The sequence below is a fragment of the Trichosurus vulpecula genome, chromosome 3 (assembly GCF_011100635.1).
Source record: "Trichosurus vulpecula isolate mTriVul1 chromosome 3, mTriVul1.pri, whole genome shotgun sequence".
Lineage (NCBI taxonomy): Eukaryota > Metazoa > Chordata > Mammalia > Diprotodontia > Phalangeridae > Trichosurus > Trichosurus vulpecula.
In genome coordinates this window covers 60538017-60560294 of record NC_050575.1, presented here as the reverse complement: position 1 = coordinate 60560294, position 22278 = coordinate 60538017, and the positions used below count along the sequence as shown (strand labels likewise).

At 40.9% G+C, this 22278-nt stretch overlaps 1 protein-coding gene across 9 annotated transcripts in view; it reads left to right on the top strand.

The window, feature by feature from the left end:
- The window catches only part of TNIP1 (TNFAIP3 interacting protein 1), a 64195-nt gene that overhangs the window by 21444 nt on the left and 20473 nt on the right, over positions 1 to 22278 (top strand). For 5 of the 9 annotated variants that reach the window (XM_036748853.1, XM_036748856.1, XM_036748854.1 and 2 more), the window contains exons 2-7: positions 1672 to 1844; positions 4492 to 4623; positions 7770 to 7858; positions 15983 to 16063; positions 18292 to 18483; positions 20519 to 20613. In XM_036748853.1, the coding sequence (XP_036604748.1) occupies positions 1709 to 1844; positions 4492 to 4623; positions 7770 to 7858; positions 15983 to 16063; positions 18292 to 18483; positions 20519 to 20613 (725 nt within the window). In that variant the 5' untranslated portion in view covers positions 1672 to 1708. The remainder of the gene's footprint in view (positions 1 to 1671; positions 1845 to 4491; positions 4624 to 7769; positions 7859 to 15982; positions 16064 to 18291; positions 18484 to 20518; positions 20614 to 22278) is intronic. The other 4 variants (XM_036748859.1, XM_036748858.1, XM_036748857.1 and 1 more) reach the window with 2 other exon arrangements.

The following is a 22278-nucleotide window of genomic DNA, read 5'->3' as shown; positions in this document are numbered from 1 at the left end:
TTCATTTAGAACTTACTAATTTTCTTTTCTCTTTTAGTTTAACAAAACTTAATTCCACCATTTTCTACATGCTCTTTGGTTGAGGTAAGACAAAGAACTCTCAAAGTCTAGTGATTTCTCTTGGACTCCAGCTTTTATATAGAGCAGCCTTCTCTGTCTCAACAGAGTATAGGCAGAGATGAGATTGAGACCTTTGTGTGTGGAAAGAAGTCAAAAGGACAGAGAGCTGGGAGAAGGTGTTTGGCTATAGGCTCCAGCTAATGAATGGAGTGTCCTTGTTTGGCCTTCATTGCTTTGGTGTTCTGGGAGGTTCCTTTGGTTGAGGGTCATACTAAATGCCCAGGAAATTGGTTACTTCTAGCGACCAATAAACCTCATAAAGAAATGGTACTGAAGTGTTATCTTCTTCTTTGGCACTAGCACGTGGTGGACCCACAGTAAGTGAATCCCAGAGACCCCAAGAACCAGGGATCTCAGGAAGCCCAGCAAGCTGCTGCCTCCTCATTCTGTGAACACAAGGATAGGTAGTTTATTACACAAGTTTGCAAGTTCCATACAGTACATAGTGAAAAATATGTACTGTCCCTTTTAGGGTTTTGTCAGGATGCCTAGAATTAAACTTGTGCTGTCTTCTTCAGTCCTTTCTTAACATCTGGGGCTGTGGGTTTGAAGCACAGACTCACACATCCCATTGCTGCTACTGTCACTCCTCCCTCCAGAGCCCTTGCACTTTGTTTTAGCAACGTAATCTCGGCTATAACTCTCTGTGGTTATTTCTGGGCCTACCCACTTGTCTGTCTGGGTTGTGAGCAGCCCCCATACCCAGCCTTTTTCATTCTGGTGTGCGGTCCCCTACCCTACCCTGGGAAGTACTGTGTGAGGGGGTGGGGGAAGAAGGCAGGAGGGGAGTTTCAGTCTTGTTTTGGAGAAAAGTAACTGTCTTGTCTCACCTTTGGGTTGTTTCTCTTTCTAAAGTAGCTGATAGGGGGATGGTAGAGATTTTGAGAGGTAAAATTGTGGTTTATTGATTTAATTAAGAGGAAATAATCCCAGATAGTTGTTGAGTTGGGGCTGGCCGCGTGTTGAGAGAGTACTGCAGACATTCCTCACTGAGATCTTAAAGGTGGAGCTAAGATGACTTACGTGACAGCATGGAATAGTTGAAACAGCAATGGACCAGGATTTAGAAGATCTGAGTTCTGTATCTCCTATCTTCTACAAATCACTTAAGTTTCTTTGATGTTTGGAACTAAAGGAATGAACTAGAAGATGCTTATTTAAGGACTCTTCTACTTCTGAGATTCAGTTATTATTTAATTTACAATCCTGAGGACAAAATTCTTATTGTTTTTTAAGGAATAGAAATGATTCTTCCTGACCATGGTTCTCTATATGTTATAATGACAAGGATGCTCCATTCATTATGTAGCCAAACACCTTCTCCTGGCTCTCTGTCCTTTTGACTTCTTTTCACACACAGAGGTCTCCATCTCATATCTGCCAAGCCTCTAAGAACTCTTTTTTGTTTCCAAGTCTTTTGATCTTGGGTGTATGTCGGTATGTCATGCCCTAGAGTGGGCCTGGCTGGGGGAAGAGGTTCCTTGGTGCCAGGAAATGGACTGGCTGAGTGCTGAGCCAAGTGGCTCTGATATCCTGCTGTTGTCTTTACAGTCAGGTGGGCACGAGGTCTGGTGGCTAAGCTGCCCCCATGGAAGGGCGAGGACCATATCGGATCTACGACCCCGGTGGTGAGGGCAAGCAAAGAGAGGAATCTGCAGCTTTTGAGCATCTAGTGGAGGAGAATTCCCGACTGAAGGAAAAAATGCAAGGGATAAAGATGTTAGGTAATGCAGACACCTGCCTTCCCTCTTTTCCCTTTCTCTTCATCCCAAGTATACTCCAAGGTTCTCCTTTCCATGGTCTTGCCATCCAAGGACCTTTACTTGTAGCCTGCTGGGTATCTCCCAAGTGGAAGCTAGCCGGGGAATAAAGTTTGATATTGTAACCTACTCTGGTGTGTACTCCTGGCTCCTTGGAGTCAAGATACTGCTACCTTATGGATCCCAACCCTACCCAAGTGTCTCCCTAGGTCAGTAACTCCTCCCTTTCTGCTCAGGGGAAGTCATTTCCCTGACTGTCCCAGGTGGACAAGATGGAGAACGGAGTAAGGGATAAGGGGACCTGTATTTTTGCTCTTACTCTAAGGATAGGAAATAGAGGGAAGAGGTATTAACTGTCACCTGAGCTCCTAGGTGTTCGACAAGATATTTATGTGGGTGTGCCACTGGCTGCCTCAGTGGCAAAGTGTTAACTTTTAGAGTCCTAATTTCTGGAATTATATAGTAGAGAAACAGGGCACAGGATCTCTGCTCTATCCTGTTTATTCATTCATCCAACATACATTTATTAATTGCTTAATGTGTACAAGGTCCCAAACTAGGTACTGTGGAGATAACAAGGATAAATACCTTTTAGAAATGTGTAACCTATTCTCGGGGGTCAGGTAGTTGATCCCCAGTGAAGAGTGCTGTGATCTTGGGTAGCCAGATTTATTATACTTTTGTCATATAACCACCTTCTTCTGGTTTTGGGATTCAGAGGAATGAAGATACCCCATTTCTTCTCTCTGTCCTAATATCTATTATATTAGCCTTGTCCTCGTGGCTGTTGGGGAAGCGTTCTTCCTTTGGCTTCATGTTTCCAAAGACCCTGAGAAAGCTGCCAAGCTTCTAAGAGATATTTTTTAGGTCTTAGAATTCTATGGGTGTCACCAAGAAAATCTGCCATTCTGGCTAGGCTTATGCTACAGTCACTCCAGGAAACACTACTATGACTTACGCTGTGACTTAAGAGTCACAGGTTGGTGTGGTGTGTAGGGGACTTCTGAAGTGAGCTCTTCCTGCCCTCTCAAGTACTCTTGTTTCTTGCTCCTTCTACCAAGTACCTACCCTAACAATTAGCTATAGAAGTGGTGGAGAGAGATGGAAATGGTGGGTCTAATTTTAAATTAGGAAGACAGTGCAAGATGGGTTATTTTAAGGACAGTTAGATGGTGTAGTGGATAGAGCACCAGCCCTGAAGTCAAGAGGACCTGAGTTCAAATTCAGCCTCAGGCACTTACTAGCTGTGTGATCCTGGGCAAGTCTCTTAACCCTGATCGCCTCCAAAAAAAAAAAAAGAAGGTCATTGCTACAATGGAGCCTATGTCCATTTATGCAAGCTATTTTTCAGACCATGAAGTCCATACTAAAATGCTCCTTTCTCTCCTGGTAATCAGGGAGGGGACACAGTGCCCAGCTTCCAAGGGGAGAGAAGTGAAGTCTGGTAGGGTTGAAGCAGTTTCTCTCCCAATGGCTGCTTCTTTGTATCCTTTTCTAAGGATGGGGAATTGGAAGTAAGCTCAGCTAGTTCACATGAGCAGTTCTAGGCTGTGTTTGAAGCACACAGCTCTGTAATCACTTATTCCTCCATTTCTGGTACCTGCCGTGTGTGGGTTATAGAGTAGTATGATTTTCAAACCTAACCCAATGCAGACATCTGTGACTGCCCCCCTTTACTATAATAAGACACAAGCAGAGAGAGATTCTGACCCTATTGCTGAATGGGCCACAAATAACACCATGCCTTTGAGCCTCAGATGGCCTTTCCACATAATTCCATGGCATTTTCCCTGCAAGCTCTGCTCACTTGTCACATGCCAGCTGATCTTATACAGAGTATAGTGGTGTCATTCTATCCTGATGGAAGTGCTCTTACTTTAGCTTTTATTCCACTTGCTGCAGCCCTGGGGCCATGGGAATATCCCTCGGTAATCTTTCACATGCTATGGAAGATGCCTCTCATGCCCTCCTATGATTCTGCAGTACATCATTCTCCCTTCATGTATTATACCACTAAATACCTCTGCTTCCTTCACATCCTATTTCTTTTCCTAGCCAAATCCTTCAGTTTTATATTATCCAAACTCTTATCTTTCTTATAGGGTCTAACTAACCAGCGTTCTTATGGCAAGATTTTTAGTGGTGAATATAGGAGAGCTCTCTGCTTTCACAGAAAACTGGGCAGATACTTCGTCTTAGGTCCTTGGAGTGCAGGAAGACCTTGGGACAAATGGGCACCTTTGAGCTTTGCTTTGGTGTCCCCATGGGCTTTGGAAGGCATAGTTACATTCTTAGCCAATCCGTGTCCCAAAATAATTGAAAATTATCACCCAAATCTGAGCATTCATTTTAAATAAGTTTTTCCTTATCCACACTGTCAACAGGCAGGCAAGGTGGCTTGGTTTGGGCTTTGTTTCTTTCACCTACTTTCTCCAGCTGGGCTGCTGTGATGAATCCAGTCATGGGAAAAGTGGGGGAAATCCAGGCATTAAACTGGAACATCTAAACTTGGGATTTAGGTAGCTTGGTGGATAGGTGTTGGTCAGGTAGGATAAGAAATACTAAGGGAACTGAACTTTCTTCCTGCACTTTTCTCCCCCTCTGGCCCCAGGGGAACTGTTGGAAGAATCCCAGATGGAGGCATCCAAGTTGCGCCAAAAGGTAGAGGAACTGGCCAAGGACAATGAGCTTCTCCAGCCATCTCCTCCCTCATCTTCCTTTGACCACCTAGCTGAGCTCACAGGTATGATGGTGGTGGGTTACCCTAGGATGGAAGTCCCATTGTGTACCAAAGAGGGAACCTGTTTATCATCCTGAAGTTAACTGTATCCATGTACATTTATTCATGCTCCCATCCAAGTTATGATCTTTTATTTTTAAATAAAGGTTGAGTCTCCCCATCTCAGCCAGGTTGGATGTACAAGGGCAGCTCATGAGCCCAGTCCCATTATGAACTGGCATGGGAGCTTTGATCTTCTCCCTTTCTGACCTGGGCCGTTCACTCTTTAGACAGCTTCGTAGCCTCCCTGCCCCTGGGAGCGCACTGTATTGATCCCGAACTTCATTCAGACACCTGACCTGGACAGCTGAGCTCATAGCAGCTCAGAATTCCCAAAGTCAAGAGGTCTGTCATCTTCATTCAGGTAGCAGGGACCACTGATGTGTGCCACCACACCCTGCTTCACTTGTGATTTTGATACTTCTACAATTTGGGTCTCAGTTTCAACCTTTATAAAATGAAGAGATTAAGAGTCACAGAAATCCTGAGCTGGAGAGGACCAAGAAAGGACTAGAAAGAATCTAGTCCCACCTATAATGAAATAAAAGACTTTCTGCATTATTTCCCACAAATGTTTTTCCGGCCTTTTCTTAATGCCTTCAGTGATAAGGAATCTGACACCCTCTGAGGAAGCCTACTCCATTTTTGGACTTCTTGAGAATGGTTTCATCACCTTTTGGGAAAAAAAACGCAGCTGTTTTCTGCTATTGGTTAGCTTTCTTGGGGTCAGTGTTCGTCCTATCACATTCATTTTGGATTAGGTGATCTCTAAGTCTCCTTTGAGTTCTAACATTCTATGTTCTCAGGTCCCTTTCAGTTCTGATATTTAATGATCTGTGTTCTCAGGTCCCTGCCGTTTCTGTAGTATGTGATTCTGAGTATGCCTCAGATCTTCTTTCTGTGGTCATTTAGGTGTTTACAGTTATTTAAAGGTATGAGAGGCAATATGACATAATGGAGAACCAGCGGGACCTGGAGTTAAGGGCACAGGTTCGGATCCTGCCTCTGACACTTAGTGCTATGTGACCATGGGCAAAATCACTTAACTTAAACCTCAGGGAACTCTCTAAGCCTTGCATACCAAGCTATCCACACCAACAAAAGCAGAGAACTTTGTATGTATTGACATCTAAAGCCAGGGAGATGAACTAGTTCTCTAATTTCACTGTTTTTGTGGAAGAAAAAATGTCAAATGATAAATTATTTAGCTTTCATTGGAAAGCCTTTAAGAGGGAAGACTTCTAATGTTTTTACATGAGAATTTTTACATAGGAATAGTAGAATACAAACATGGTTTTACTTCCTCTCCTTTCCTTCTTTCTCCTCTTCTCCCACTCCCAAAAGGAGTCCACAAACCTTCTTTTTAGCCCTACTTTGCTCCCATGATGCCTAGGATGTTATGTCATTTCTGTGTGTGCCTCAGAGAAAAATTCACGCAAGTGTTGTTCTCAACAGCAGATGAAAACAGCTACTGAAAAAGTTCCCCTTTGACCGTATCGTTTCATTGCCCAAGGCAATATCATATGTTACTTACCAGGTTTATGCAATGGATTCAATTTGTCTAATTAACAACATGAGCGCAAATATGCAGAAGTTCCTTAAAGTGCATATTCTTAAGCACCAGGACTGGTGTCAGGAAGTCCCTGAGTTCAAATCTGACCTTAGATACTTTCTAGCTGTGTGACCCTGGGCAAATCACTTAACCCTGTTTGCCTCAGTTCCCTCATGTATAAAAATGAGCTGGAGAAGAAAGTGGCAAACCTCTCCAGTATCTTTGCTAGAAAACTGCAGAGGGGTCACGAGGAGTCAGACACAGCTGAAGCACAGCTGAACGAGAAGAACGACGAATCCTCGCAAATGTTTGATAATGTCAGTTTCCTCAGCCAACCCCTTTTACAGTTTCAGTTCACTTCAGTATTTATGATTTATGGTGCAATCCCCAGAGGCAGGGGCCATTCCACTTGTCCGTCTGCCTCCATTCTAATTTTGTTTTAGAATGTTCCATATAGAAGATGACTGCTTTTCATGAGAGCTGGCCATCTCCATTAGTGATCCGTTCCAGTGTTGGGCAGGTGTCCTCACATTTCCCTTATATCTAATTTGTCTTGTTTGCTACAGTTCAAGCCCTTTTCCTCTTCAGTGGCAACCATAATAAATGTTCACCTAAATCCTTTCAGTGAGTTAACCCTCACAGCTCCCCTGAAAGATTGTTGGTATGAAAGACTGTTGTTATTCACCACTTCACAAATGAGAAAGTCAAGTGCAAAATGGTTGTCACCTGGTAAATAGTGTGAGCACCCGTAGTCCCAGGAGGTCTATCTTTTTCAGATTATCCAAGGAAGTCAGAATTCAGGAATTTCTTTAAGATTGCTGACCATCCCTTTTTAGAGAACTCTAGCAATCACATTGAATCTTTGCCACAACCCTGTAAGAGCGTAGAATCACAGGAGCATAGGTCTAGAGCTGAAAGGGACCTCAGAGGCCAGGTAGCTCAACATCTTCCCTTTACAGATGGGAAAACTGAGGGTTAGAGAGGGTAAGTAATAAGGTCACACAGGTAGAAAGTGACAGAGCCAGGATTTGAGTTGAGGTTCTGTGACACTGAATTCACCTTTCCATTCTGACCCAGAAGCTATCACTGGCTGCTTGCTTGTTCCCATGATGTTTGATTGGATCCTTGGGAATAACTTAGAACAAAGGAGTTAGAGCAGTTTTGTTTGGCTTTTTGTAGTGACAGGCCTAAGGGATTGTAGGGAACTTGCCCATTTGTGGAGATTTTTTATAATAACTTGTGGAATAATCTGCATAGTTTGCATTTTGAAGAGATCGGACAGGAACAGTGGCCTGGATTCTCAGGAATTTTTCCCAGTCCTCTGTGGAGATGGTGTTTTACAGACTCCTAGTTCTCATAGTCAAGGAAGAAAGAAGATACTCTTCTATTTGAGAGACCCTAAGGAGGTAGAACCAGCCATCCATTTTCTTAAACAAATTACTAAAGCCAGCCTACTGGGAATATTGCTCATAAACCTAGAAAAATCTAAATTGAGAAGTCTGGTCACAGTATCTATTTACTTGGCTTCCCACTTGGCTTCCTTTTCTCTCTTTTCCAGGAGGGAATACAAACCCAGAGTTGTCTCCAGGCAGCCCAGCTGGTTCCAAGAATGAGCAGGTACCTGCAGTTCAGAAGACTCCATCCAGTGTAAGTTCTAGCAGCAAATGTGGTAGATATTGTACAGATTCTCTAGGTTTAAAAAAAAAAGCTGGCACCTAGTCTAGTGGAAAAAAAGTTGGATTGTGATTCAGTAAACCTAGTCATTCATTTATTGTATGACTTTGGGCAAGCCACTGATTTTTTATAGGCATTCCTGTTTTCAATTCTTTTAAATAAAAAAAAATTATGTATATGTATTATTTTATATCACCTTCATTTCCAGATATATACCTGCTCTCCTCTCCAGAGGAAAGAGCCATCCCTTGTAACAAAAATTTAAAAAGAAGACAAAAGCAGTTCAACAAAAGTAACCAATACATCAGTTATGTCTGACAGCCTATCAATATTCCATGCCCAAAGTCTTCTACCTCTTCAATATGGGAAAGGAGATATATTTTCTCAACTCTAATCTGGGGCCAAACTTGGCCATTTTAATTATATAGTATTCAGTTTATTTTTTAAAATATATTTCATTCTTCATTTTAAAAATATTTTCCCCCAATTATACGTAGAGACAATTTTTAACATTCACTATTTAAAATTTTGAGTTCCAAATTTTCTCCCTCTCGCCCTCATCCCTGCCCTCTCTGAGATGGTAAGCAATTTGATATAGGTTATATATGCGGTCACAGCATTCAGTTTAAAAAAAAATTCTTTCCATTTATACTGTTGTAGTCATTTTGTATATTGTTTTCATGGTTTTGCTTATTTCACTCTGTATCAGCTCATGGAGGTCATCCTATGCTTCTCTGAATGCATTATTTCTTTTTGGTGTTGTAATATTCCATTACATTAAAAAACCACATTTAGTCTGTACCCAATCATTTGGCACCAATTTTGTTTCCACTTCTTTGCTACCACCAAAAGTACTGTTATGAATATTTTCTTTGCTAATGTATATCCCCATTTTCAAAATGAATCTTAGGACAAAGGATCCTTGCCCATTCTTAGAAGGACAAACTCAGTAAGTTCAACCAACATTCATTAATGGGATCACATTTATAAATGGCCTCATATGCTCTTTATAATCCGGCTCACCGCCATCTCTCCAAGCCTACTTTATATTACTCCTTTTCATACATTCTGTGTTCTAGCCAAACATGCTATTTTTTATCTCTGTGTCTGTTCCTGGAAAACACTTTCTTCACTTTTATCTCTTAAAATTCCTGGCTTCCTTCAAAGTTTAGCTCACTATCACCCTCAGTAGGTCTTTCCTTAACTGTTCATTGTTAGTGCCTCTTTTATCCTGAAATTACTTCTTATTTACTTATCTTTATACTTGTTGTATCTGCCCAGTAGAATGTAATTTCCTAGAGGGGAGGGACCATTTTTTTTGTCTTTTTATAACTAGAACCTAGGACAGTGCTTGGTATATAGTAGGAGTTTAATAAATGTATATTTGTTGCTGATGTTGAATGATTTGAACATTTCTAAAGCATGGCCCTAGGTAAAGTGAAGGAATTGCCCCATTCCTTTAGGAATATAAACTAAATGCCTCATTTGGTGATGTGTGAGTATAAGGAGAGACTTAGGGTCTACTACTGTTGAAGGGAAGGCCCTGTTAGTATATAAGGCGGGTACCAAAGGTGGGGTTGAGGAACTTGTGTTGATGGATCCAGCGAAGGGTAGTGCCACACTTCCTAAAATATGGACATGAGAGTTGGACACATTAGAAACAAGATCTGGCTGTGTGGAGCTGTGGAAAGGCCCTTGGACTAGGAACCTGGAGAGCAGTGTTGTGATCCCAGCTCTGCAACTAAGTGACCTGGTGATCTTAGAAAAATCACTTCTAAGTGTTATTTTCCATTTCTGTAAAATGAAGGAGTTGATTTGATCTCTAAAGTTCCTTCCATCTGAGACAACTGTGATTCTAAGTCTCTTAAGTTCTTTTAAGCATTGGCCTCTGGGAACTTTGGAGTGAGAATAGAGTGATAGACAGAGGTCTAGTCTGGGTTTTTGAGGTAGGAAGGGGACAAACTCAAAGCTGCAGCAAAATTCCCAAGTGTGCCTGAACCAGATTAAAATGTAATTGGGAAATATTTAACAAAATAAATAAACAAATGATAAACTTAGATGATGTTAATTTCTAGTTTTCTAAGTCAGCATGCTGCCCCCAGGGATACAGAACATAGTAGAGAAAAAAGGCCAAATTCAGACTGTTTAAATTAGCAACCCCACAGATTGTCAGAGTAAACAAACTAAAGTCAGAAGACCCTGCTTATTAATATAATCAATCCTGATTCTGCCCTTGATTTATTGTGTGATCTTGGACAAGTAATTTCACCTCTTGGGGCCTCAGTTTCCTCATTTGTCAAATAAGATATTTTAATGAATCTGTGATTTCATTGTGTACATCCGTATTGTTCCATAAATCTTCACAAAGGACCTACCCGTTAAGCTGAAGGCCTACCTCTAGTTTTGTTTTTTAATATTTCATGGATTCTAGTACAGCAGTAGGCCTGTTGATCTATTACAGTATGCTCTTTGTGGTCAGCCTATCTCCTTTTCCAATCGCATACGTCCTTGGTTGTTACAGTCTCCACTGGGGGTCCTTGACTGGCAAGGACCTGTCTCGGTACGCGATGAATGAGGTGGGAGTCAAGGTGGAAGCAACTCTGATTTATTGGGGGAAATCATCCATTTTTATAGGGTTTGCAATGCATGATCATAAGCAGGAGGCCAATGATTATGAGGATGACAGCATGGGAAAGAACAGAAATGTTGCTGTGTGGGTATCTGCATGGGCATGGGAATAATCAGGAATGTCACACTATAGTATCTACAAGGGCATGGGAATGCTCGGGCATGTTGCAATATGGTATCTGCTTCTCTGTACCAGAGCTACATGGGCTACGTGAGACACGAGGCAGGATGTCCCTAGTAAGTAAAGTAACAAGGCACTGCGTTAGGCAATGGCCAACTGGGTCTCTCCTTCCGGGCTTGTGTTTCCCTCCTGGACAGGCTCTGCCTGCATGTCTAGGAAGACTATAGGGGCTTCTCAAGGGCCGAGGCCCTTCCTCCGGGCGTCATGTTGTTCCACTCCTACTAAGCCTGTCTGGTTTACCCAGGAAACAGGCCAAGTGCTAGTGGTCCCAACAGCCCCGGGGTTGGCACCAACCCCTTACACTTGGTGATGGTTGTTTTTGTGTTATCATTGATAATATTCTAGGGCTTACTTACTCTACAGTGTGCTTCCTCTTTGTTCATCTATGTCAGAGGTGTTAAAATCAAAGGGAACCTGATTAAAATACATTTGGGAAATCTTAAATGAAATAAATAAAACACAGTACAATATGGATCATGTTAATTTTTGGTTTTCTAAGTCAATATGTGCCCCAATCCATGCCTGCTTGAGTTTGACACCACTCATCTACATTTTTTATTGTCAGATCATGCTGTTTCATAATTTGCACCAAGAGACTTTTGGTGTTAAAGATGAATTTTGATGTTGGGAAAGACCTTGAAATCATTGAAGGTTTTCCATTTATAATCCAGTCTACTTTCCTCATCCTTAATTCTAAATCCGAATAAGATACTTGTTGAAATGTATATAGTACTCCAGGAAGTATCTGTTTTTCATACTTTTCCTGTGTTGATTGCTAGGTCAGTCTTATCTGACTAGCCATGAATCTCCTTGACCTGCAGTATTTTGGGACTTGATGCAGTCATCACAAAATCATCTTTAGTTGAACACTTGGAAAACTTCTCCAGGAGAACCTGCGGGGAATTTCTGTTCCATTTGGACTCCACTATCATGGATTAGGAGCTGGGAGGTCATCTAGTCCAGTCTCTTGCCTTTACTCATGAGGAAACTGAGGCTCAGAGGTTAAATGATAAATTCATACATAAGCTCAGCTCTTACAATTCTAAAGTCACACCTCTTTCCATTATATGTAATCTGTATTTTATGAATACTTTCTTTAGAAGAAAGTTACAAGACACTTGATTTGGTGAATAATGAAATATCACAAAAAAAGAAACTATATGTATGTCTGTATATACATGTACATACACACATATATACATCCATCCATCCATATATATACACACACATATATATATACATATACATACATACATACATATATGCATACAGTCAGAAAATGACTCGTTACTAGTATGAGAATAATTTTTGTTCTTAAAATTTTCTTTTCTGTTGTGAATTTAACAAGCACCAGCAAACACAAACATTTCAAAATGATGTGATTTTGAGTGGGATTCAGGGACCCCTCAAGGACTGGAGTACTGGACAGTGTCAACTGGAATGAATTCATAGACTCAAGCATTTTTTAAGTCAAGGTGGCAAAGCTTTATTTTTATGCTTTTCAGCGGGCAAAAGTTCTTAAGGAACCTGTGACCTTAGAAGGGTACAGTCAAAGTTTTTATAGGATAACCTATAGTAAAAACATGTGCCAACTATGCTAACTAAGTGATTCAAGGTGGGATTAGGGAGTGGTTAAGGAGTGGTCAGTTCTTAAAGCAACATACACTTTTTGTATCTACTGTGCTGGTGTTTTACCCAGAGTTCACCAGGAAAAGCCCAAGGAGGGGGGGTGCCACAGGGAGGTGTGGTTTTTCGGTCTGCTACATCACTAAGTTAACTAGTGGTCAGGGCTGACTGAAGATTGCCTAGTCTGCCACCATCAGTGTCTTGTTTGACAAGATAGATGTAGGGAATATACATATGTCTTAAGTCTAGGGCACACATAATGAGGAGTCCAGGATACATATAATGAGGTAGGGAGTTGGTATAGATAGTTCAGTGGTTACTGAATATCTTTATGAGCTAGTACAAAGCCAGTTCAAACTAATAATTCCTACAGGTGTGGTTTGTTACTGTACCAGGGAGAGAGAGAAGTATTTTGCTTGGGCCCACTCATGAGTAATTGTTAGGGGTAGTGTCCTTGGGCTGGAGAGAAATTGCCAGGGATAGTGTTTTGAGACTAGGGAGAAATGTGATCTTGGAATTAGGGTCCAAGCATAGGCACCCAAGCACTCCATCAAGAACAGCAAAGCAGGAAAGAAAATTATATAAGAAAATGAACTTCACTGTACAGTTTTAATAATAGACACACACACATATTAAGTTTAACAAGGCAGCAACAAAATTTCTGTGTCCTCTTTTGCTCTTTTTTTTTCTTCTGTTCATTAAAAAAATTATTTCCTAAGGCTGTTTTTTTCATGTCCATCACTACACACTAAACTACTCTCCCTCTTCGAAGTAGAGATCCTCAAAGCAAATATGTAGTCAAGCAGTGTAAATGAGCACATTGGCCATGTGTGAGAATGCGTGTCTCATTTTGTGTCTGTGTACCATCGTCTTTCTGCCAAGAGGTGAGAGATATGTTTCATCATTAGTTTTTTGATGCTGTGATTGGTCATAGGTTTTTTTGTCCTACTTCATTTCGCTCTGTATCAGTTCATACAGATCTTTCCACATTGCTCTAATCTGTCATTTTCATTTCTTATCCTACAACAAAATTCCATTGTATTTATTTTCCACCCTTTGTTTAGTTACCTGCCAATTGATGGACATCTATTTTGTTTTCAGTTCTTTGATACAACAAAAAGTGCTGCTAAAAATACATGTGGGCCCTTTCTTTTGTCCTTGACCTCCTTGAGCCCCATGCCTAATAGTCATATTAATCACTTCCAAATTAGGTGTCCACATGCATATGCAATCATATTATCATCTAGTTAGAGCAAAGGTCAAAACCAACACCAAGATAGAAATTGTCTGCAGTTTCAGCAGCTCCATCTTGATCTATCATTGAAATGAACTGTTAACTCTGAAATATAGGAAAATGATAAAAGTTAAAACATTGTATTCTCATACATTTTTAGAAAAAGTTTAATGTAAAGTAGTCACCACAATGAGAGGGGTCAAAAGAGTCCAGAAACTGCTTCATCCAGTGAAATTAATAGAGTACAAAATCATTTGTAAAACAGGTAAAGATGTTATCCTTCTTCATTTCCAAGTGCAGGAAAAATTTCTGAGCAATAATCCATATTGAGGGTTTAAGTATTAGACTGTAAGCAATTCCCCATGAAATAGGATGTGTAGACACAGTCTGTCCTTAATCTTTTATGAGAAGTGAGGGGGTAACAGCAGATCTCCAACTCTGCTACAAAGCAATCACGATTTGGAACAGAGGAACAGATGAGGTACATAATATATAGAAGTAAATCAGCATAGTAGTCTTGCATTAGGTAAGTCTAAAGATTCTACTTATTGGGGGAAGAACTTAATATATGACAGAAACTGTTGGGATAACTAGAAAAGAGTATGACAGAAAGTAGGTATAGACCAATATCTCACACTCCACAGTAAGATAAGCTCCAGATGAGTACATGACATAAAGGGTGACATCATAAACAAATTAGAGGGTCTTCAGAAATTTGGATAGGGGAAAAATTCATGACCTAACAAGAGATGGAGAGGGTGACAGTAAATAAAATGAACCACTTTGGTTATATAAAATTAAAAAGTTTTTGCACAAATGAAACCAATGCAGTTAAAATTATAAGAGAAGTGGGTAAATAGGGGGGAAAACTTCGCAGCAAGTTTCTCTGATAAATGTCTCCTTTCTAAGATATATAGGGAAATGATTCAGATTAATAAGAATAAGAGCCATTCCCCAATTGACAATTAAGGGATATGAACATGCAGTTTTCAGAGGATGGAGTCCAGGCTATCAATAGCCATATGAAAAAATGCTCTAAATCACTAATAATTAGAAAAATGCAAATTAAAAACAACTTTGAAGTTCCGCCTCACACATAACAGATTGGCAGAGTTGACAAAAAAAGTATAATGTACATTAATGCACTGTTGGTGGAGCTTTGAACTGGTCTAGCCATTCTGGAAAAAAATTTGGAACACTATCCAAAAAACTATTAAACTTTGCATATTCTTTAGCCCAGCAATATCAAAGAAAGAGAAAAGCACCCATATATACAAAAAATATTCATAGCTGAACAAGTTGTTACATGAATATGATAGAATATATTGTGCTGTAAGAAATGTTAAAGGAAATAGTTTGACAGAAACTTGGAAACTTGTATGAACTGATGGAGAGTGAAGTGAGCAGAACTAGGAGGACAATTTATTTATTTATTTATTTTGCTTTTTTTGGCAGGGTGATTGGGGTTAAGTGACTTGCCCAAGGTCACACAGCTAGTACACGTGTCAAGTATCTGAGATCGGATTTGAACTCAGGTCCTCCCCACTCCGGGGCTGGTGCTCCACTCACTGCACCACCTAGCTGCCCCAAGGAGGACAATTTAAATGATAACATTATTGTAAACAACTTTGAAAGACCTGAAAACTGATCAACATAGTGACCAATTCCAGGGGACTCATGATGAAACATGCTCCCCACCTTCTGATAGAGAGGACATCAACTTAGAGTGCAAATTGAGACATAATTTTTTTGGACATGGGCAATGCAGGAATTTGTGTTGCTTGTTTGTAGTGTTTTTCTTGCTTTCTCAATGAGAGTGGAGGGGATAGGGGTAGGAGAAGTGCTGTAGTGGGGGAAAGGAGGAAGATGGGAGTAGAGAAGTAGAGAAGATTTTTTTTATTAAAAATATTATTTTAAAAAGTTTGTTATGGGAAAACATAACATTAAGTGAAGTAATGTTATATAGAAAGTTGTATCTATAGAAACTGTTACGCTTTAGTGAAGTACATTAATCATATATTGCAAAAAAAATGTTTTGCAAACTATTTGATGTTTACCTGTCTTTGTGAACTTTCCAAATCAGACAGTGTAGATTAATCTTGGACTGCCTCCTTAGAGGCCTTAGATTTGGGGTTCTTACTCTTTTTTATATCTTGTACCCATTTGGCAGTCTGGTGAAGCCTATGGACTCAGTCTCAGAAGAGTGTTTTTAAATAATTGAAGAAAATGCTAAATGTCAGTTACTGAAGTAACTTTTTCCTGCCCAAGTTCCCATAATCCCTGAAATCTTTCAATAAAACTACTTGGAGTGTCCATGAACTCCAAGTTAAGAGCTCCTTCCCTAGAGACTCTGGTTTCTTCTTATTTGGGACTTTCATTGTTTGCTTGGTCTTACCTGGGCATAACCTGGACCTATCTCTTTATCCAGGGTACCTCATCTGAGTTTGAAGTTGTCTCCCCAGAGGAACAAAAATCACCTTCAGATGACAGTGGTAACAATTGCATGTTGGTGAGTTGCCTAAAGAGGTAGAACCCCAGGGTCACCAAAAGGTCTGTGAGATAGGGAGAGTGGTCAGCTGCTTTCTCCCTTCTCTGCCACTCCCCCCTTTACATTTCAGTCACTGCCCCCAAATGAGAAATATAAACTGTTGCCCCCTATCAAAAACCCCAGAGGTAATCAGAGTTCTCTCTTTGGACAGGAGCATCTCATTCTACATGCGTATGTACAGAGTGCATTGATTTCCCTGTTTTAGCTCTATCTGTATCACGTGATTTTGCAAGCCTGGGCATCCTGCCAGTGGGGCTACTAAGGTACAAGGGTGTCTCCAAAAGCCACGTGAGTCAGCCCTTTGGGACACCAAGCCTCCGCACCCAGCTTTAGTAGAAAGGACACAGAAAGTCCTGGATGATGAAAGCCTGTGATTAACCCTTTTACGTTTACCACTCTGGCCCTCCCAAGTAGGCAGTAATTTGCCTTCAGGTCAGGAAGCAAGTAGACAGGCAGGCATTCACTTAAACTAGGTGTTCTCCAGCTCTGTTGCTTTGTCCCCATCTTAGTCCTCAATACATGTTTGTCATCATGTGTCTGTTGGCTTTAGGCTATTATTCCAATTAAGGGCCTTCTGGTGGCTTAGAAGTCACTGAGTTCAAACCAGAGGGAATTGGCCGTTGTGTGTTCTGAATGGCAGCTGGCAGTTTTGTACCAAGATTATAGTCATTCAATAAGTCTCCATTAAGCACTTGCTTTCTGCCCAGCCATGTGCTAGACATTGAGGAAGATCTAAGAAGATTCTCTTATCTCAGGAAATTTAATGCTGAAAAAATCAGTGAGGGAAAAAGTTTTACTTACAGACGTCATGTTAGCACACAGGCATGATGTGATTAAGTGGTAAATTCTGTGGTTCACTGTTCTGAGTATTGTTCAGAGTAGAGTCTGGAGTGAACGGGAAAGATTTCTTGGAGGAATGGAGACTTGAGGAAGGCCTTGAAGGATAGATAGAATTTAAAGAGGTGCTTGTAGGGGATAAGCATAAGGAAAGGCACAGAGCTGGGAAGGAATATGCTATATATGTGTGGGATTGTAAAGAGATGGATTTAACTGGCCAGTGTGGGAAATTGGGCTTAGGGTGGAGCCAGATTGTGGAAGGGCCTGGAGAGCCAGGAAGAGGCATTTTGGACTTCACATAATCAACATTAGGGAATCTCATAGGTTCATGAGCCAGGGGTGAGGTGGAGGGTGGTGATAATATTTCTTCACTCATTAAACATTATGTGCAAGTCCCTGTGCTAGGTGTTAGAGAAGAAACAGATATGAATAATACATAGTCCTGACCCTCAAGGAGTTCATTTGGGAAGATAAGATATGGTCATAAATAACTATAATCCAAAGCGGAGTGTGTTAAGTGTCATGTGACAACTGTAAGAAAGTCCTGTTGGGATTTGGAAAAGGGAAAGATTACTACTGCCCTAGAGGAGGGAAGAAGACAAAATAATTTTCTCCACTTTAAATAATACCTTTAGCTTTCTTTTGGCATAAGGAGATTGGAAAGTACTTTAAACTCAGGAGGAAAAGTGACATCTAAATCTAAGATATGATTATTTCATATGTACTCTGTTCATTGGGCCCTTATCCTCTGCCCTTCACCATTCATCCTGGTAGCCCAGGCAGAGGAGAAACAGCAACTGGGAGCAGTGGAGGAGAGTGGGAAAAACACTGAATATGGTCCTCTGGTGCTTACTAGTTATGTGACCTGTGGCGAGTCATTTAAACTCCTTGTGTCTCAGTTTCCTTGTTTGAAGAATGAGTCTGCTGGAGTAGGTGGTTTCAGAGGTCTCTTCCAGCTCTACATTTCTGATTCTGTAGTCCAGGAAGGGAAAGAACAAAGGTAGCTACCTTGGTGGCTGCTAAGATAGATATCCTCCTTCTAGCCTCCTGCTCCATGAGTCAGTGGCACACAGGAAATTAATGCAACCATGGAATTTCCCCAGTTTTGGACTGGGGCCAAAGTGGGAAACTGAGTCAGGGGAGAAAGGAAAAGCTGGCTTCCTGGATTGATGTGTCACTTCTAGGAAGGCTGCCTCATTGTGACTATAGGGAAGGTGAGGGAATATGGCATAGTTTAGCTAGAGATGAAACTGGACATGCCATAATGGTTTGGGACCTCAGTTTGTCCTTATGTGTCCATTTCCTATCCTTCCTCCCATCCAAGTAAACAATTGCCTTTTTCTTCTTCCTAGGATCTGGCACCCTTGCCCAAGGAGGACAGCAACCTGATGCTACATTTACAGCGGTTGGAGAGCACCCTAAGTGTCTGTGCTGAGGAGCCTGACCATACTCAGGTCTTCACCCACCTGGGACGAATGGCCTTGGAATTCAACCGGCTAGCTTCTAAGGTGCACAAGAATGAGCAGAGAACCTCCATCCTTCAGGTGAGGAGCAACTTGGCTGCTGGGGTGGTCAGTGTGGGCACACAGGGAGTTTGGCAGTGGAGTTAAACAAAGAATTTTTAGTCAGTATCACTTTGGATTGTATAGAGATTTTTTCCCCTTTTTCAAAGTGATATCATTTTAGGCATATACTCTTGTTTTTAGACCAATATATTGCACATACACACACACTACTTTTCATTTCATATAAGAGAATAACTCATGTTTTTCTTGCATGTTATTGACCTAGTTTGAAAGAGCTTATTTTTCTCAGGGAGGATTAGTGTGAGAACCTGAGTTCAAATATGAACTCAGAAAAAAATCCCAACTCTGCTGTTTGCTACTGCTGTGTTACCCTGACTGAATAGTTTAACCTTTCTGGACCTTAGTTTCCTCATCTTTGAAAGGAGAGACTTAGACAAGATGAACTGGGAGATCTCTTCAAACCTTGAAAGTCCTGCTTATATGTAGTGAAACTGAGTAGTGGAGAGTCTAAAAGAAGATGGATCGTGAACTTGTGTGAAAACGAATTGCATCAGATGTAGTTCATTCTTAACTTTTCCGTTTGGTTTTGCTAGGAATCTGAATGTGTGCTTGCAGATAGAAATTTGAGTTCTTCCCAGACATGAGGAACAGGGGAAATATGGGGAGAAGGAAATTGGGAAATGTGAGATCCACGAAGATTTAGTGGTTGAAGTTGACTTAATAGCTTAATGATTCCTTCCCTGATCACTCCCTAGCAGCCTCTCATGCCTGTGATGTTCTAAGTTTGATGATCACCTCACTCAGCAGAAGAGAAAACTCTACTTATAAATCCCTAGACTCTAAAATTTAAAGTAATTTTAAAATTTTAGATGATACTTAGAATTTTAAGTAATATTTTAAGTTATTTAGTAATTTTATAATGTTAAATATTGAATCATGGACAAATAATACTTATTACTCTTTTCTGTTCGCACCTGTGATTTCATTGGTGTTAGAGGTGGCACTTGACCCTTGGCTAATGAGAATTCACTATCTGCATTTTTTTTTTGAGAGGAGAGGGCAGGGCAATTGGGGTTAAGTGACTTGCCCAAGGTCACACAGCTAATAAGTGTGTCAAGTGTCTGAGGCCAGGTTAGAACTCAGGTCTTCCTGACTTCAGGGCTGGTGCTCTACTCACTGCACCTGCATTTTGCAAGTTTAGGATGATTGAAACTACATGGAGCAAAGGACTTGCCCTTGGCAAGTGTCAGAGCCAAGATAGAGATCCAGATCTCAGTCCAAGTGAAAGTACTGTTAGCACCCCACACATGTGCCTCTCAGATACCATTACTGTCCTAGAGAGGTTGGGAAGCCCCAGTATGCTGCCCCTAACTTCCTCCTGATCTCTCTGGAATAGATGGAAATCCTTGTGATCTGAAGACCAAGAGGAGCATTCTTTAGCCTCTGCTCTCTTCAGTTTATCATTTATTACTTCGTGGAGAGGGTTCAAGGTTTTAAAGGGTCTACCTGGAGGAAAAAAGACTTGGGTGGGGGCAGGGAAGTGGCATCTGGTTGCCAGATTTGAGGGACTGTCCTGTAGAAGAACGCTTGTTCTGCTTGGCTTTCAGGGTGGATTTCACTTAATCAGAAGGAAACAGAGCTACTAAAAAAAATCAAATGGGCTACTTCGGGAAGTAACAATCTCATCTGAAGAACTTTATTTTGGTTTTCTATTTTTCAAGCACATTTTAGAGTTGGACTAGATGACCAGTATTGAATTGTCCATTCACTTGGACCATCATTTATTAAATGGCCAGGTGCTGAGGATGCAAAGACAAAATGAAGCAGTTACTGGTCTCAGGGAATTTACAGGCCATATAGAGAACTTGCATTTTTGAAATACCTTGATTTTTTTGAGGACTAGAAGGTTCTTAGGCATGGCGTATGATTGGGGCAGGACTATTTGAGTGAATCAGGGGCTAATGGAGCTGGAGCCTCCTTTACCTGTCTGGCTTCCTTCTCTCACTTCTCCACTTATCTTCTAACAGTGTTGTTGCCTGTCTCTACCTCATAGACACTGTGTGAGCAGCTCCGGAATGAGAATGAGGCCCTAAAATCCAAATTGGAAAAGGACCTAGAGCAGAGGGACCAGGCCACAGAGAAACTTCGGTAAGAATCCCAGTGTTGGGGGTAAGGGCAAGGGGCTTGATTTAAGACAGAGGTACCCAGACTTCAATCATTATGGGCTTCATATCCACACCAGATATTAGAAGCTCTTATTGTCTGACCCCTTCAGGCTCTTTTTTTCTGGCTCTCACATGTTGGGTCCCTCAGTTTCCCTTTCTGCAGGTTGTGCAGAATATATTCTGAAATTACCTTTTGAACACTGGCAGAGCATTAAAATATCCAGAGCTCCTCAGATTAAGGTTTGATGATAATCAGAAACATTCTGAAAAATAGAAAAATACATGTGAAGCTTCTTGGTAATATAGCCCTGTGGTGACTTTTGGAGGTGAGAAAACTAAGTATTATGGTATTCCTTGATCAGTTCTGCCTAGAGCTGACTCCCCTGGCAGTGAGCATAGTCACATTAGGGATACTGTATTCTCAGAGCTTTGCTGCCCCCTGCTGCTCCATATGCTGCCTTCCCTTCCCAGCTTTCCTTGGGCAGCTTCCATGCAAAGGGGGAGCAATCCTGGACTGTTCAAGTTGGAAGTGCCTTTAGAGGTTATCTAGTCTAGAGGTGTCTGACTCACAGCCTGGGCCACAAGTGGCCATCAGAACTCTGGAGTGCTGGCCAGAACCAGATTAAAATGTAATTGGCAACTGTTTAACAAAATAAATAAAAATACAATGTCACATAGAAAATGTCAATATGTGGCCTCAGGGATCCCTTTTTGTTTGAGTTTGACATCACAGATCTAGGAGACCACATGTCTCCTGCTCCTGACCTTTGTACAGCTACTGAGTTTTCCACTTTCTTTTTCCATTTATTCCTCTAGGGAAGGCTTTCTTCCCTAGAAGAATCCTAGGAAAGTGCTTGTTAGTGGATTTGTTTCTTGTGGGGTTCCAAGGAGCTCAAGATCACAATGTGACCCATTAGCCATAAACTTAAAAAAAGAGACTAATTTTGAAATTTTTAGCATGGAAGGATCTTGATTTTTCTATGTTTTTATGATAATATGAATGTCGTTAACAATAAGAATACTTCTTTATTTTAATATTTCAAAAGACTTGTCATTTCATCAATAGAAATACTCTTGCTGCTGAATCATCACACAATCTTTGCATTCCTTAGATGATTTTATGTGTTGATATGGCCAAAAACATCATTCCTTGATGGCCATCCTTTTAGTAAATGACCTGGTCTTTTTTGCTAGTCACATAGTTTCTCATTGAACCCATATTTGAGCCTTCTAGCTTCGTAGGACCTGCCATAAATAATATTTTCCTGGAATAAGCTTCAGGAACTTAGAGACACTTTCATCTACCATCAGAGGACTTCAGTGGAAAGAACAAGAATTCGTAGTATTGCAAAAGTAGGAAGCAGGGCTAAGAGCAGTACTTCCCCAAGTGTACTGTTGTGATGACATGGACCTCTGGTGAACTAAGCAACTGGCCCACAATGCAAGTAACATTTTAAAATATGGTGGTCCTGACTTATACTGGCAGGAAGAGCCAATAGTATTGTATCTAGGCACTATTGTATAGGATGTGGCAGGTTGGGTACTAGGACACAAAAAATCCCAAATCATTCCACCAGGGAATATTTTTTTGAGTACCTGCAGTGTCTCCAAATCCATATAATGCAAAGGCTTATAACATTAATCTCTT